Below are 17511 nucleotides of genomic sequence, written 5' to 3' on the forward strand. Positions count from 1 at the left end.
GTGTCATAAATTCTCATAACATGACTAGAGTCCTGCTTATAGTTGCCATAGAGGGGAATGAGGATCTGAGTTTCATCTGCATAATTTGTGAAGGATATACCCAGAGAGTCGAGGTGGGAAAATAATGGCTTTGTGTATGTTATACAGAGTGAGAGATGCACAGGGGCCCTGTAGGACAACACAAGGGACCTGCTTCGGGTGGGCCGCTGTGCTGCCAGCGTAAACATGGACTGGTCTATCTGCCAGGAAAGAGGCGGTCCATTTTGTGGCCACAGGGGAGAAGTTGGTGGTAGAGGTAAGGTGGTGGCAGAATCTGATATTTGACCAAGTCAAATGCTGCCGATAGATCTAGCAGTAGGAGGGCGGCGGGGTTGCCTGTGTCTCGTATGTCATCCAACTGGTTTTTAAGGTCTAGGAGAGCAGACTCTGCGCCATCTCCTGGACGGAAGCCTGACTGGCGTGGGCGCAAGATGTTGTGCAGTTCTAGGGAGACTTGTATGTCCGGAGTGACAGGCCTGTAGTTGATGGTGAATGGTGGGATCAAGGAAGGCTTTATAAAAAAAAGTTTATAGTGAGCGGTGCTACCCACACTTCCTTGAGGGCGGGCGGGATGAAACTTGTGGCAAATGAGTTGATGACAGCTGTGATGATGGGGGTGAGAGATGTGGCACAATCATAAACCATCCACTGCCTCCCAAAGCCCAGAAGAGGGAGAAAGATCTTTATTAAGCAATGCGAGGAAAAAAATAAACTGTGCACTGTCTGCCACTGTGTTGGATCATGTAATGTTGAGCAAGCCAGTGGAAGCTTTCTTTGTTTACCACCTATCTGTCGTGTTTATGCATTTATTGAAAAAAGTAAAAAAATAAAATTTAAAAGTTAGCCAAACAGGGAAACCTAGAAAGAAAAGTCAAATGTTTAGAGATGATGCAGATATCTGAAGCTATTCAGTATTTATGAATTAAATGGAGATAACCATGATACCCATAAAGGAACAAAGGATTAATGTTTCAAAGGGATTGTGTCCTCCAATGTATTCCTTATCTTGATGGATCCAGCTCGCTGGCCTCGGAAAATTATTTTTTTTTCAGTAGAGGGCGCTGCGGGTCGACGTCCCTAGAGCCGATGTCCCTCGACAGCCTCCGTATCGGCGCCGACGTCGTCATGCGTATAAATAGACTCGCGCAGCGTCCGTTGCTCAGTTCCGTTTTTCCGCGCTTCGTGGGCCTCGGAATCGCGTTGCTCAGTTTGTTAGTCAGAAAATATATTCATTATTCCTCGAATACCAACTCTTACTCGATGACTTCCTCATCCGAACCGACGACTCCACGGTCCGGCTTCAAAAAATGCAGAGACTGTGGAAAGAAAATGTCATTGACAGATCCTCAAAGGATCTGTTTGTGGTGCCTGGGATCGGAGCACCAATGTTCGGAGTGCGAGGACTGCATGTCCATGATGGCGAAAGCCTTTAAGAAGCGTAAGGGGAAGCTTTAGAGAGTTAAGACAGTTAAAACTCCTTCGAAAGTTTCCTCGGCAGAGTCGAGACATTCGTCTCCTCGCCGACACAGGAAACATTCTCATTCTAGGTCTCGAAGCAGTTCCCACCACTCTTCGAGATCCAAGCATTCAAGTAAGAGACGTCGAAGATCCCCTTCCTCGTCTTCTCTTTCTCCGGAAAGAGTCACCTGCCCCACAAAACATAGCTCTCAGGCTGAGTGGGAGGAATTCCGTAAAAGGATGCTTAGCGGCCTCGAGAAAGCGGCCTCGACCCCCTCGAAGACAGCTGAGGGTGATACCCTGGGTGAAAGACCGGGCGAAAGAAACTACTCGAGAGCGTCACGAACCCTCGAGCAAAGGCACTGTGCCATCGATGCCATCGTCGAAAGTCCCTTCGACGCATAAATCTGCGTCATCAACGCCATTATCGAAGGGCTCATCGACGCATAGGTCGATCGAATCGACACCGAAAAAGAACAAACCCACGGCCGTCACTACCTCACAGCCAGTGGTCATACCCCCAGGGCCTCTAACACGACTTCGAGAATGTCATTGACAACCTTGAGTAGGATTCCGATCCTCTCGAGTTCTTCGAGGCCTCTTCCAATCTTCTCGACGTCTTTTTCAGTGTTTTCGAAGCCTTTAACGTCCGCGTCGCCAATGTCTACGTTTTCTCAACCAATTATGACTAATTTAGCCCCTTCTGCTCTGGAAATGGGATTTTAGCCATTTCCAAGGTCTGATCATTTCAGACCTTTGTCTTCAGTTTATGAGCAAGGGGAGGATTCGGTTCAAGAAAGACCCTTTGGGTTGCAGAGATCTGCAACACCTGAACCAGAGGAATTTACCTCTGAGGAAAATAGGTTAAAGGATCTTCGAGAATCCTTACATGAGGCAAGTGGGTTTAGATACTTCCCCAGAAATAGAATTTGCCAAACCAGACCCAGGGGAACATGCCGAGACCCCTTACAGAATTTTAATGGCAAGAATTATAGAAATCATGGTTTGGTCTACACCTTCACCTGCATTCCAACAGGATGACCTTACATTTTAGTTAAAGGCCCAAAGGAGGATCCTGTGGTTCCATTTCACGCTGCATTACAAAGAAAAATATTGGCTAACTGGGAAACTCCTGAGGTTATCCCGGCGGTTAACAAAAAATTATCAGCCAAATATAGGGTATCTACTACTAACCCTGAATTTTTGTCTAAACATCCAACTCCAGAGAGTCTGGCTGTTCAAGCAGCAACTGCATCAGGCAGTAGATCGGCATACCCTACTGTTCCACAGGACAGCGATGACAAAAGATACGACACTATGGCTAAGAATTTTTTTCTGCATGTAGCATAGCGTTGAAATCTATTAACACTATTTGTATGCTCGCAAGGTTCAGCCATACACTTTGGGAGTGTGCTTCATCAGCGGCTGACTGCCTCACAGAGGGAGAAGAAAGGGAAGCATTTCTAAACATCATTAAGGATGGTAAAGACGCAATGTGCGAATCCCTTCAAACTGGCATTGATTCTGCTGACAGCATCAGTAGGGCCATGGCGGCAAGTACTACAACCCGCAGATTTGGGTGGTTGCGAAAGTCTGGGGTTGCTTCAGATGTACAAGCCAGACTTTTAAATATGCCCTTTCACGGCTCTTCTTTGTTTGGTAAGAAGGCGGATGACAGCCTAGAAAAGTTACAGACATCCAAAGCAGCAGCAAAATCCCTGGGAGCTGCAATCCGTCAAACGCCATATCGCCCCTCGGGAACCTCTTGGAGAGGTAAGTCCTTTCGCTTTTATTCCGCATTCGGAAAAGGCAGAGGACAGTCTGTTCAAAGAGGTCAAAAAAGATTCACCCGAGGGGGACGTGGTAAAAATACAAAAGCCGCAGCAGCAGGTGCCTCTTTACCCTCGGCACCTGCATCAGCCGCCTCTAAATCACTCTGAGGACTCTCCTCACAAGACACCAGTAGGGGGCAGGCTAACTCAACATCTGACGGAATGGCAGGCTATCACGTCAGATGCTTGGGCATTGGAGACAGTTGCCCACGGTTACTGCCTGCCTTTTCTACGCATTCCTCAGTCATCCACCGGGGAACAGCTCTCGGAAAGTTCCAGATCCGCTCCTCTTGCAGGAAATTGTAGACCTGCTGGAGAAAGGTGCCATAGAACCGGTACCTGTAGCGGAGGGGAACAAGGGCTGGTACTCCCCCCTACTTCCTAATACCGAAGGAGGACTGAGACCTATCTTGGACTTACGAGAATTGAACAAGTTCCTCAGGAAGGACAAGTTCAAGATGGTAACTCTCTCTCAGATCCTTCAGGCCCTCCAGCTCCAGGACTGGCTGGTATATCTGGACCTTCAGGATGCTTATTTCCATGTGCCAATCCATCTCAAACACAGGAAATACCTGAGGTTCGCAATTGGCGGCTCTCATTATCAATTTTGAGTTCTGCCATTTGGGCTGACCTCTGCCCCGAGGGTCTTCACCAAGCTAATGTCGGTAGTGGCTGCAAGTCTAAGGAGGGAAGGGATTCACGTCTACCCCTACCTGGACGATTGGCTGATCAGAGCTGTATCGCCGGAACAAGCTCAGATCCAGCTAGATTATGTCTGCCACTTCCTTCACTAACTGGGATTCTCCCTCAATTTAAAGAAGTCACAGATGATACCATCACAGAGACTCCAGTCCATTGGAGCGGTCTTGGACACTTCCCTGGGAAAAGCCTCGCCACCAGAGGTGAGGGCTCAAGATATTCTGCAGAAGGTCACCAAATTTCAAAATGCCCAACGTCTCCCAGCCTTCGACTTTTTGAGGTTGCTAGGCCTCATGGCATCCTGCATCTTCCTTGTGACAGAGGTTCGCCTGAGAATGAGATCTCTTCAGTGGGCACTAAGAACTCAGTGGTCCCAATTCTCAGGGAGAATGACAGATCTCCTTTAGGTTCCGGACAAGGTGGCTCGAGACCTTTAGTGGTGGGCCTGCCAGGAGAACATCCTGAAAAGAGAACTGTTTTGGCAACCATGGCCGGAGATAACGGTAGTCACAGATGCCTCGCTCACGGGGTGGGGAGCCCATGCCAACGACTTGACCATCAGCGGTCGTTGGTCTCCATCGGAGTCCAGACTACATATCAACCTTTTAGAGCTGAGAGCAATCAGACTAGCGCTGAAGGCTTTTCTGCCATCTTTACAGGGGAAAAATGTCCTGATGACGGACAACACAGTGGCCATGCACTACCTCAACAAAAGAGGAGGCGTAGGATCACTGCCTGGAAGCGATGCAGCTCTGGTTTTGGGCAATCCAAGAAGGAATCTCTCTATCGGCAGTTCACTTAGCCGGAGAGAAAAACTTGATGGTGGACGCTCTGAGCAGGCAGGGTACAGTCTCCCACGAGTGGGAACTAGCTCAGGAAGTCCTTCAAAAGATCTTCACCCTTTGGGGAACTCCTCAAGTGGATCTGTTTGCCACCAGCATCAACAGTAAGTGTGATCAGTTTTGTTCAAGGGAATTTCCCCCGAGAGGACCTCTAGGGGACACGTTCGCAGTGGACTGGGAGTTTCCACTTCTGTACGCGTTTCCTCCAGTCCCCGTCATTCCTCAAATGATCAGGAGGTTGAGAAGGTTCCGGAAAGCCATGATCCTAATTGCTCCAAACTGGGCCAGGAGAACGTGGTACCCGGACCTTCTGGACATGTCCATCTGCCCTCCAATTCGTCTTCCACTCAAGGAGAATCTTCTCTCGCAGAAGGGAGGTCAGGTTCTCCATCCAGACATCAGAACCCTCAACCTTCATGCTTGGTATCTGAAAGGTTCAGATACAAGGATTGGGACCTCCCAGATGACGTCATGGAGGTGTTGCTTTCGGCAAGAAGGCCAGCAACAAAGACTTTATACCGCTGCCGTTGGAACAAATTTTGCAGCTGGTGTAGAGAAAAGAATATCGACCCCTTTTCAAGTGGTACACCAACAGTGTTATCTTTTCTACTCTATTTGGCAAATTCGGGCCTTGAGGTTGGCACTATCAAGGGCTATCTTGCAGCGCTATCGATCTTCAAGCACACTGCAGAGGAACAATCGTATTTCAAGTTACCCTTAGTAATACAATTTCTGAAGGGATTAACCAATGTCTAGCCCCCAAGATCATTCCAAGTTCCCTTATGGGACTTAAATTTAATCTTACATTTCCTGATGGGTACTCCTTTTGAACCACTCCACTCTTGTTCGCTAAGGTTTCTCACCCTTAAAACTGTCTTATTAGTGGCATTGACATCTGCTAGGAGGGTGAGCAAATTACAAGCTCTATCTTGTAAACCCTCTCATACAATTTTCTCATAAAGATAAAGTTGTCCTACAAGTGAAGCCTAATTGCCTCCCAAAAGTGGTTTCTGAATTCCACATCACTCAGAAGATTACCTTACCTTCATTTTATCCCCCTCCCCATCCGGGGAAAGAGGAAGAAAGGCTACATAGGCTGGACCCAAGGCGGGCATTGAGCTTTTACATCAGCAGACTTGCTAGAATTAGGCAAGCAGACCAACTGTTCCTAGATTACTCAGGGCACAAATTGGGATTACTGACAACAAAACAGACCATTTCCAGATGGATTATTTTGGCCATTCTGGAATGTTACAAACTGGCAGGGAAAGAGCCTCCTCAAAATCTTAGGGCTCATTCAACCAGGGGTATCGCAGCCTCTTCGGCCCTTCAAAGAGGGGGTACCGATTCGAGACACATGTGCGGCTGCCACATGGTCGTCTGTACATACCTTCACAAGATTTTACAACCTGGATTCCTCCTCTAGACAAGAGACTAGATTTGGCAAAGCTGTGTTGCACTCTGTTCATTCTTGAAGGGAAACATGGCAATTTTACTCCCACCTCCAGTTACACACCACTGCTATGGGAGTCTATCAACATAAGGAATACTCAGACGACACAATCCCTTCGAAGAACAAGTTACTTCTTACCTGGTAACGTTCTTTCGATGGGATGTTCCTCCGACGTATTCCTTATCGCCCCTCCCATCCATCCCCTCAGTAAAACTTTACTTGTGGTTACAGTTTACGCTCCTTCTGGGTCAATAACCAATTCATGTAAAACAACTGTTAACGTCAAAATGGAACTGGGCAAAGGACGCTGCGCGAGTCTATTTATACGCATGATGACGTCTGCGCCGATACGGAGGGTGTCGAGGGACATCGGCTCGAGGGACGCCGACGTGCAGCACCCTCTACTGGAAAAAAAAAATTCTGAGGCCAGCAAGCTGGAGATGATCTATCAAGCTAAGGAATGCGTCGGAGGAACATCCCATCGAAAGAACGTTACCAGGTAAGAAGTAACTTGTTCTTCTCTCTCATGCGTGTCAGTGTAGCCTTAGACGCAATGGCAGAAAATGTACATTTTCATTGGCAAATAGAGAAGTAGCTGTTTGCCCCACGCTGATAAGCTTCAGAGTTGTTGAATAGTTTTTATGCCCATGTGTTCAGCAGTAAGAGGCTATGTGGTGCGGTGTGTACAGGGTTTCTGAAGTCTAGAGAGAATCATTGCTCCAGTAGCTCTGATCATTGTACACTATTACCAAACCTAGGGTTTACTGAAAATGTGCACTTGCTATAACGCAAAACAGTGAACCTGTCAACTTCTTTCTTGTGATCAGACTTGTTGCTGTAAGCTTTTTTTTTTTTTCTTTCGTTACAGGATAACATGCTTTTTTGTGACTCGTGCGACCGAGGCTTCCACATGGAATGCTGCGACCCACCATTGTCCAGAATGCCGAAAGGTAGGAATAGGTTTTGACTCATTGGTTTACAGTCTGAATTAACTTTTAGTTATTAGAGATTTTTCATGGCACATTGAGCTCTACAGTGAAGGAGTAGCAAAATAGAGTTTACAATTAAAGTACATGGAACCTCTGTATGTAAAGTAATACGTTCTTTCGTGAGTTGAAGTCTAGAAAAAGTGACAAAAGCCGCCTCAGTGATGGAACGTTGCGATTAGGCAATCCTCCCGTCTGGAATTAGAGCCCAGCGTTCGAGACTCATCAACACCATGGTCAAAGGAACACATGTGATTTTGCCAGTGAGCAGACCAAGGCAGCATTGATACAAAAATGTACTTTGTATTCACAATCCACTATGCTGCATAGACTGCATTAATTTCAATAAGCAATAGGTTATGGTTCACACAATGGGAATATACTTTTGAATACACAACAGACAGCCACCCAAATATCCTCCTTCCACTCAGATTCTACAGCATTTGATCTTTCATATATTTGCATGCTGTTTGAATATTCCTGTCATGCTGGGAATCCTTGGTAACATTAAAGCAGTTAACATTTAAATTTCGAAACTGCTGTCAGTCATTTTGGGTCCCACAGCCAATAGACAGATCTGTTGGCTCCACCGCTGGTAGCCCTCTTTAGATCTTTTTACCACACGTTCAGTGTTGGGAGTCCATGAAAAAACTCTTAGCATTCAAATTGTTGAAAGATTATTTCTTAGTTTTATTTCTGCATTTTGTTAAATTCTGTACTTCCAGCCATCAGTGGTTAAGTTCTAGCTTCTCGCTACCTGGGGGCTGTTTCAGATTTGGTTGTTGGGGCGGTTTGGTGTGTCCGTTGACACCATGGTGGACTGTAGAAAGAAAAACCTGAAGAATGTTTATATTGTGGATCTTCAGGACTACTGTATTTGTCTACCCAGACCATTAGGTCAACGACTGCTCCAGTTATCAACCATTCCCCACCAGGACGCTCGAGGACCATTGCATATACGGTTGGTGGCTTGTTTGCACGAAGGCGCTGGAGCCTCTGATTCGACCTCTGGCTGAAGTCCTGCTTACCTGCGGCAGAGCCAAACCCCCATAGTGTACTCCTTCAAGGAGATGGAGGTCTCAGTGGCTCTTCTCATGGGAAGAGAAAAAGGGGCATACTACCCGCTTTTGTACTGCCACAACTTCTACAAAGGTGTCAACGACCTTGTTTCTGATGCTTGTTAATCTGCTTAGAATCACATGCTGTGCATATGGTCTGACATCCAGTGGTAACAGCGGAGTATTGCATCTTGTCTTTCGGGGACCCAAAGGGGATGTCAGCATAGGCGCCTCTGTAACACTAATCACCATCGTGACGTGTAGTGTACCCAAAATCCCTCACGCGCCCAGAGTTCCCTCAGATTGTTTTTTTCTGCCCAGATAACTGGTTGCCCCATTTGCAGAGCTCTTCATAAGAGACATTGTTTATCCTTGTTTGCCGACTTTGTCTGTTATTTCCCCTAAAGTCACTTCGACGGTGCTTCAAATACTACGACGAAGACTGCGGGAACTTTCGAAGGCGGTGGACCTCGACGCCTAAGATCTGGCAGCAGTCATCCACGTGGCCGGGGTCTCTGGTCGGCCTACCGAGTAGGGAGATTGGGGTCGGGTGGTCATATCTTTCGCCATGTCTATCCTCTTTCCCCTCTAGGTCTGGTCATCATTTTTATTACCTTTCACTATGGAAAGGACACCATTTAGGTTTGGCCCCTCTTGAAGGGTCAGATACCTGTGGAAGGACGAGCATGATAAGTGCAATAATTGTCTGCGAAGCGCGGTGCGTGGCTTGTGGACACCTTTGACCTAAAACACTTAAGGAGCGCCGCGTTAAACGGTGGGCCGCCTACGGCATGTTGCAGGCTGGATCTTTTTCCTCCCACCGCTGCACCCGCCAAAAGTGACGGGGGCACTAGTGATCACCAAGCCTCCATATCGGTTGACATCAACCTTACGACGGACACTTCTAGGTCCGCCACGCCTGTCCCCGACCCCTCCAGGCCTGACGGAAGTTATGCTACGGGGACAACACCTGGCGACAGGGGCGTACAAAAAACACACAACCCCTTCCCCGGTTTCGACTGTTTCGTCGAACGGGTGAAAGCGCCAACAGGACTGACGAAAATTTTGACGGAATCCTCTGATCTTGAAGATCAACAGCATTCCCCGCAGCAGCGTCTTGCGACTGGGCCTTTGAAAATTAAGGGCGCTACCTCAAAATCATATTTTGCTGGCGAAGTGCGCTCAACTGAAGCGCCGACGCCCCCTAAGGTCCCGATAGAACAAAAATCTACTGCTAGGCCTCCTAGTCGTACGGCACCTCCCGATTTTCCGGACATCGCTGAAAGCATCGCGTGGATTACTTCGGCAGTGGGTCCGATGCCTAAAGAGTCGATGAAAGGCAAGGAGCGTGCCGCGGACACGTCTAAAGACTCGCCACAGCACCCCGATGCTCGCAAAGACTATGAAGACAGTCAGGAGCCTTTGTCGAGCACTATTAGTAATACATTTCGGCGCCAAAGGCAAGAAAATGAAGATTTTCCGCCTTTTGCACCTTCTGGTTCGTCCAAATGGACCAGGGAAAAATGTGAAGGGTGCATGGACCGCTTGGAAAGGATTGTCCCTTTCAGAACACCCTACACCCAAGAGACCACAGGAGGATCCTTTTCTGTGTCAACCTTAAAGTTTCCTGGGAATTTAGGATCTTCTCAGGACCATTTCACTTCTATCCACCATGAAGATGAATTTCAAATACACATATCAAGACATTTATGATGAGGGAGAAGATTCTACCTTCCTACATGACTACACTGCAGATGACCAGGCAGATGCCACGGACAACTGGGAGGACCCTCATCAAGTTGAAACTGAGCCATGGGCACTGTCTACTCACAATCAGGACACAGATATCCTGTGTTTGGACTCCCCTCCTTCCACCCCGGCCCGCCAGGCTTCACCAGTAGACGATCAGATGGCCTTTAATGCCATTTTAAGGAAAGCAGCTAATTACTTTCAGATCGCTACCCAAGAAGCCATACCTGAACAAGATTTTGTGGAGGACATTCTTAAAGAATCCCCCCCCCCCCCAGTCAAGCCATTTCTCTACTAAACTCCATTAAAAGTAGATTGGCTCCTTCTCTTGTCACACCAGCCCAGACCAGGGCAGTAAATCCAAGGATGGAGAAATTATTTCAGCCATCGCTTACTGACCCTCTATATATTATAGGCCACGCTACCCCCGATTCCCTAGTGGTTAGCCCTTGCTACGGAAGATAAGGAGTCAAAAAGATGATATGCCTTGGGTAAAAGTATTACCACAGCAGCTGCCTTTACCATGTGCATAGCAAATACCACTTTGCTTGCTAGTTACGCTGATGCGCAATGGAACCTTGTACAAGAAGGTCTCCAGGAGGTACCTGAACCCGTAAAAACCAAATTACTCACAATCATGGCTGAGGGCAGGCAAGTCAACCAAAATGTTTTAAAGAACACTCTGGATACTGCAGAGACGGCAGGAAGATCCCTGGCCCAGGACACACTGCTTAAATGGCACGCTTGGCTCTGAAACTCTGGCTTCAAGCCGGAGACCCAAGCAGCTCTTATTAACAAACTATCGAAGAGTCTAATCTCTTTGGTAAAGCAGTCGACGAGGCTCTGGAGACTGCCAAAAAAGAGCATAAGACTCTTAAATCCTTGCAACAAATTGCAGAAAATCCCCCCAGAGGGGAAGCGGTTCCCGTCAGTCCGTTCGAGGCCAGTCCCGTTCCGCCCAAAACATGTACAACACAGGAAACAACTGGAACTCGGGTCAAGCATCCAGGACCCCCGCCAACTAACCACCTAGGAGTCAGCGACGCGAGAAAGGCTGAGGCAGAGGCCCCAACCCCAACTCAGGATCACAGAGGTTGCACTAGACTACGGATTTCTCGACCCCTGGCACTCGGTTCCTGCAGCAGCAAAGAAGTACAGCTAGTCGGGGAAGGCAGTCCAGTAGAGTTCGTCTCGGGGTTAGTTGGTCTCACTAACCCAAGGGAAGAAGTCGCCCCTTCCAGATCTTCGCTTGTAGAACAGAAAAAGATGTTTCAGAACAGCAGCAGGGTTTCACCGATCAGTCCAACGGTCCAGGAGGATGCAGCAAACTTTGTTCATACTGGGTCATACTGCCCGCAGCCAATGACTGCCCTCTCCCTAAGCCCCCGCCTCTGGCAGCCATCCTCAGATTTTTACCACACGCTCAAGGGTTGGGAGTCCTCGTGCTTTAGCTCTTGAGTTTTTGCGCTTTTTCAGGAGATTTTCTCATTTTTTCGGTTTAATCGAGCCTCAAGCTCCACCGTTTCTACTTCCGATACGGGGACCCGTTTCTGAATTCTTCTACGCCCCTCAAGGGTGAAGTTTTCGAGTTTACGCTTCTTGGAGGATTCCGGAAGATCTGCGGCCTACCCCCAACGGATATAGCCCAAGACCAGGGAATCTCGATGCCCGGATCCAAGCTGTTCAGGTGCTGCCCTGGATGCGGATTACAAAACGTTTTCAAGGAGGACGTGCATTCGCAATGTGTCTACTGCCTTCATGAGGACAAGACGCACGTGGAGAAGGACTGTGCGTTCTGCAAGAACCTTTCGGAACGGACCAAACAAGATCGTCGTTCCCGCCTCGCCGCCTGGCTGGAGAAGGGCACAGCAGGTGAGAAGGCGAAGAAAAAGTCTGAGCGGGCATCGAAGTCCTGTGAGGGCGCCCCGGCAACGGGGGCCCAACAGAAGGCCAAGTCCGCGGGCACCGGGAGCGCCGAAAGGTCGGGCTCTTCGGCTGCCAGGCAGGGCGCGACTTCCCCGGCACGTTCAACCATGAGCCAACGCTCTGGTTCGGGGAAGAGGAAGTCCGAGAACCCAGGTAAGCTGCTGGAGCGACCCCGGTCGATCTCGAAGGCGAAGGTCCAGGACGCACCTAAGGTGGTGAGGGCTTTAATCCAGCCGGCAAAGGCCTCCATCGAAGTGGTCGCTGTGACCCTGGCGAAGTGGATACGGCCTCTGGGACCAGAGTATCCCTGCCACCGCGGAGGGAATCCTCTTTCCAGCCCATCGTTAAGACCCACGTGAAGTCCCCGGCGGAAAAAGAGGGGGGGGGGGGGGCGGGGCGGTGGCCATTACAGACTCGGAATCAGCCTTTGAGGAGGAGCTGGTGGAAACCGAGAAAGTCCTCAACGAGAGGTTCATAGGCCTCAACGAGAGGTTCGAGAAGGTTCGATCCCAGGGGACGGTCCCCGCTGACGTGATCGAAGATAGCGACGAAGAGGGCCCAGTGGAGCGGCCATCCCGTCCGTCGCAGCCATTACCCGAGCCCCAGGAGAGCTCGGTGGCCATTTTGTTGGCGATCCAATCCTTATGTACCGACATAAGGACGAGATTACCACGGACCCCGACGGAGGATCCAGAACCAGGCCCGTCGGGGAAACCCTCTGAACAAGCGGAGGAGAGTCCACCCCTCTCCGCCCTTCGTGCCCGCAAGGCCTGTGGACCGCTCATCCCCCTCGCCGGACCCTAGAGAGGATACGGCGACAGATACAGCGACGGGGACGGACGACGACAGCGGCGATGACACAGCGGACATCCAGTCATCACCCCCCCCCTCGGGCTTCTCCAGCTGACGAAATTGGCTCCTTTCACGCCATGATAACCAGGGCATCCGAGCTCTTCCAGCTCTGCCCTGAAGAACAAAAAAAGGAAGGGTTTCTTTACCAGCGACGAGAGGCCAAGAGGAAGACGGTCCTCGCGGTGCCTTTGCTCGACGACATCTGGGACGAGGGGCTTGCTGTCCTCAAGAACCCTTCCACGACACCCGCCAAGAGGGACAGGTACGAGAAGAAGTACCAAGTCCCTGATGCCGCCCCCTTGTGCCTCAGGGCCCTGCCCATGCCGGACTCTGTCGTCTCGGCAGCGGCTAAGAAGAAAGCAGCGGGTGCGGCGGCTTCAACTTCCACTTCCCCGCCGAACAGCGAGGGTAAGAAGTTGGACTCCATGGGACGACGAGTCAATCGTTGCGGCGACAACCATTAAGGCGGCCAATGCCTTAGCGATCGTGGCCCGCTATGACAGGGATATCGGTTCAAGATAGCTCCCCTGCTGGACTTCCTACCTGACGACAAGAGGGCGGAGGCCCTACAAATTCTGCAGGAAGGCGAGGTGGCGTCGGATCACGCCATAACGGTGGCAACGGACATTGCCGATACCGGATTTCGCCAACTGGGCAACAGAGTTTGCCTCCGACGAGGATGGCTCAAGGCGACAGACTTTCGCCAGGACGTCCAGACCAGAGTGTTGGATATGCCGTTCGACGGCAACAACCTTTTTGGTAAGGCGGTGGACGAGTCTCTCCAGGCCATCAAGACCGACTCGGAGACGGCCCGGGCCCTAGGGGTACTTCAACGACGACGGCCCTTTCGGAGCTCCGGAGGCAGACGGGGTGCCTCCAAAGGATCCAGCGGTGGCTCTTCCACTTACCGCCAGGCGGCCCGCTCCCGCCATCGTCGCCAAGGAGGCCAAGAGGGCAAGGCCGCCTCCAAGCAAGACTGACCCGGCCGTGTTGTCGGGCCCCCACCGAAGCACCCCGGTGGGAGGCCGGCTGACTAAGTTCGTCAGCGTGTGGGAGTCCATCTCCACAGACCGTTGGGTGCTGGACACCCTGGCCAATGGGCACTTGCTGGAATTCCAAAAGAAGTGCCCTCGCATTCCTCCCGTGGCCAGGAAGGAGAATCGCATCCCTCAACTGCTGTTGGAGGTAAGGGTGATCCTCAAAGGTGCTATCGAGCTCGTCCCCAGGAGGCTCCGGAGTGTACTCAAGGTACTTCCTCGTCAGAAAGAAGACAGGCGGTTGGCGCTCCATCCTGGACCTGCATCGGTTAAACAAATACATCAAGGCGCAGAAATTCAGGCTGGTCACCCTCCAGCACGTGCTGGGACAGCTGGAGGAGGGCGACTTCCTATCGTCGTTGGACCTGGAGGATGCTTACTTCCACATCCCCATTCTAAAAGGGCACAGGAAGTTTCTCAGGTTCGTGGTTCAGGGACGCAACTACCAATTCAGAGCCCTACCATTCGGATTAAAGTCGGCACCCAGGGTATTCACCAAGTGCCTGGCACCAGTGGCGGTGCGGCTGCGCCTGCAGGGGATCCACGTCTACCCCTACCTGGATGACTGGCTAATCCGGGCAAGGACAAGAGAACTCTCCGTCGAACACACAGCGAGGACTGTCCGACTGCTCATGGAACTGGGGTTCGCCATCAACTACCCCAAATCCCACCTGGTTCCGTCGCAAGTAGCACTGTTTCTGGAAGCGAAGCTCGATACAGTGGGGCAATTGGCCTCCACGTCAGAGGAGAGGATGAAGACCATCCTGGGCAAGGTGCGGCGCCTGCTAGCCACGGACGTGGCCAGGGTGAGGTCCATAAAGTCCCTCCTCGGGATGATGTCCTCATGCATCTATCTTGTACCCCTTTGCAGACTTCGGATGAGTCCGCTACAGGAGTTCCTCTACGCCCGCTGGTTTCAGGCGACGGGCTGCTTCGAGGACAGGATCCCTCTCGACGAGGAGTTCTGTCGGGCAATCCTATGGTGGGGTACCCGTGCTCACCTCACTACAGGCACGGACTTTCAAACCCTGGCGTTTCAGGAGACGGTGACGACGGACACCTCTCTAGAGGGTTGGGGGGCCCACACCTGAGATCTCCACGCAAGAGGCCTTTGGCTCCCGGAGGAGAGGTCTCTCCACATCAACATTCTGGAGCTCCGAGCAGTGTTCTGGACGCTCAAGTCGTTCCTTCCGTCCTCAAGGACGAAGTGGTGAGGATCTTCACCGACAACACCACCACGATGTTCTACATACGGAAGCAGGGGGGCACCAGATCCCCAGCCCTATCCAAGGAGGCCCAGGATCTGTGGCACTGGGCCGTCATCCAGGGGATGTTTCTGGTTCCCTTCCACTTGGCAGGAATAAAAAACACCATCGCCGACTCACTCAGCAGGGAGCTGCGCTCGTGCCACGAGTGGGAACTACGTCAGGACCTGGTGGTTTGGCTCTTTCGACGATGGGGCAAACCCCGGATCGACCTATTTGCGACGGTGACGAACTCCGGTGTGGGAGCTTAATGTGGTGCTGACCAGGCTCATGGGGGCCCCATTCGAGCCTATGCATTCAGCGCCTTTGAAGTTCCTGTCATGGAAGACAGCGTTCCTCGTGGCCATCACCTCCGCACGACGAGTGGGAGAGATCCAGGCCCTATCTTGCAAGCCTCCATACTTGACTTTTCATGACACGAGGGTGGTGCTGAGGACGCACCCCTCCTTCATGCCCAAGGTGCCATCGGACTTCCACCTCAACGAGCCCTTGGTGTTACCAGTTTTCTTCCCGTCGCCTTCGACGCTGGCTGAGAGAACTTTGCACTCGCTGGATGTAGCTAGAGCGCTGAAGTTCTACGTGGACCGCACAAAGAGTTTTCGGAAGACGTCACAACTGTTTGTGAATTTTGGGTCTGTGAATCAAGGGAAGGCTCTCTCGAAGACTTCCGTTTCCAGATGGCTCTCCGGCTGCATCATACACTGTCACTGGTTGGCAAACCGACCGCTGCCCGGCCGTCTGAGAGCCCATTCGACCAGAACGATCGCTGCTACTACGGCGTTCCTGTCTGGTGTGCCCCTGCTGGACATCTGCAGGGCTGCTACTTGGAGGTCGACGCACACCTTCACAAGATTCTACTACGTCGATCGGGACTCCAGGGAAGAGTCCAGGGTCGGCCAAGCAGTGCTGCACAACCTGTTCGCCTAAGGTGAGCCTGGTGAGGAGGTAAGAATTGCTTAATGTTGATTTTTGGATGTAATGCTTAATGTTGAGCCTTTGCCACCTCCCATGGTTGTGCAGGTGTATACTGCTATGTATTCTTTTATTCATGAGCATGTGAATCCATGCCAGACCCCATGCTGGAGAAGGAACAAGTTACTTACCTGTAACTGTTGGTCTCCAGCATGGGTCTGGCATGGATTCACATGCAAACCCTCCCTCCTACCCCTCTGCGGCTCTTCACTTGGTCATACTGCCACTTTGCGTGCTACCAAATCTGAGGATGGCTGCCAGAGGCGGGGCTTAGGGAGAGGACAGTCATTGGCTGGGGGCAGTATGACCCAGAGATCAATGATTGGTTACTACTAAGAAAGACAGATCAGAAACGAAACTGATACTGATTCTTTTCTTTACCGAGGATTCCCAGCCTGACGGGGAATATTCATGAGCATGTGAATCCATGCTAGATTATTCTCAATTCTAATGCTATTATAGGTGTTGTCATGATCCAAGTTATGTTTTTAGTTTGTGGACCTGGTTGCCTCTAGGGGCATGCCACTTCTACCAGAATTCAAATTTGTGAATGGATGTTGCACACAGAACTGTGGTATACCCTAACTTACTTCTTCAGTGTTAATGAGCACAAAGTTGCATGTTTCATTATCCATTGTGATACATTCGAGTGAACAGAATAGTCATATACCTTTAGTCTGCTTAAGGGTGCAAAGGGAGCGGAGTAGAAAACTTGAAGGTAGGAGACCAGTCCAGTCGTGCTCCATATTGTGAATCTGTGTTTGGAGTCATTCAATTTTCCTACTTTGTCTGCAAAGCCAGACGAAAGGCAAAGGCAAGGCAGGACCTCAAACAAATTCACCCCAGTTATGTATTTAAACTCGCTGCACTTAGATTAGATCCGAAAGCATGACATTTATAATTTTTATTAACCAAACCATACATCGACTATGATCTATGTAATTGCCTTCAAAGGATGCATTCTGGTAACGACTCCTTCTCTAACCTAATGAGTGAATCTGTTGTGACTGTTTAGAATTTAATATCCATTTTGAACAATCACTAAAGATGAGGTTCAACGATCAGGGGTGAATTAAGAGGTAAAAGCCCCTCCATATAGCATAATTCAGCCCCTCATAATCATGTCGTCAAACATTTGTGTATACAGAATTATGCAATTTTATAATCTTAATCCAAAATTCAGTTGTTAGGGACGCAGATCGAGCTTTGTGTATTAAACTCCATTTGTGCACAGATGTGATCCATGAATTAGCACCACAGACAACCTAATCATGTAAACACAATTGTGACAGCTGCAAGTAATTCTCACGTGCTAACATGTCTGTAGTGTTTTAGTAAGTCAA

At 50.2% G+C, this 17511-nt stretch overlaps 1 protein-coding gene across 2 annotated transcripts in view; it reads left to right on the forward strand.

Annotated features, from left to right (window-relative positions):
• The window catches only part of KAT6B (lysine acetyltransferase 6B), a 1467124-nt gene that overhangs the window by 487135 nt on the left and 962478 nt on the right, over nt 1-17511 (forward strand). For both annotated transcript variants that reach the window (XM_069610967.1, XM_069610966.1), the window contains exon 5: nt 7192-7273. In XM_069610967.1, coding sequence (XP_069467068.1) covers nt 7192-7273 — 82 coding nt within the window. The remainder of the gene's footprint in view (nt 1-7191; nt 7274-17511) is intronic.

The sequence above is a fragment of the Ambystoma mexicanum genome, chromosome 8, assembly GCF_040938575.1.
Source record: "Ambystoma mexicanum isolate Mex_15411 chromosome 8, UKY_AmexF1_1, whole genome shotgun sequence".
Lineage (NCBI taxonomy): Eukaryota > Metazoa > Chordata > Amphibia > Caudata > Ambystomatidae > Ambystoma > Ambystoma mexicanum.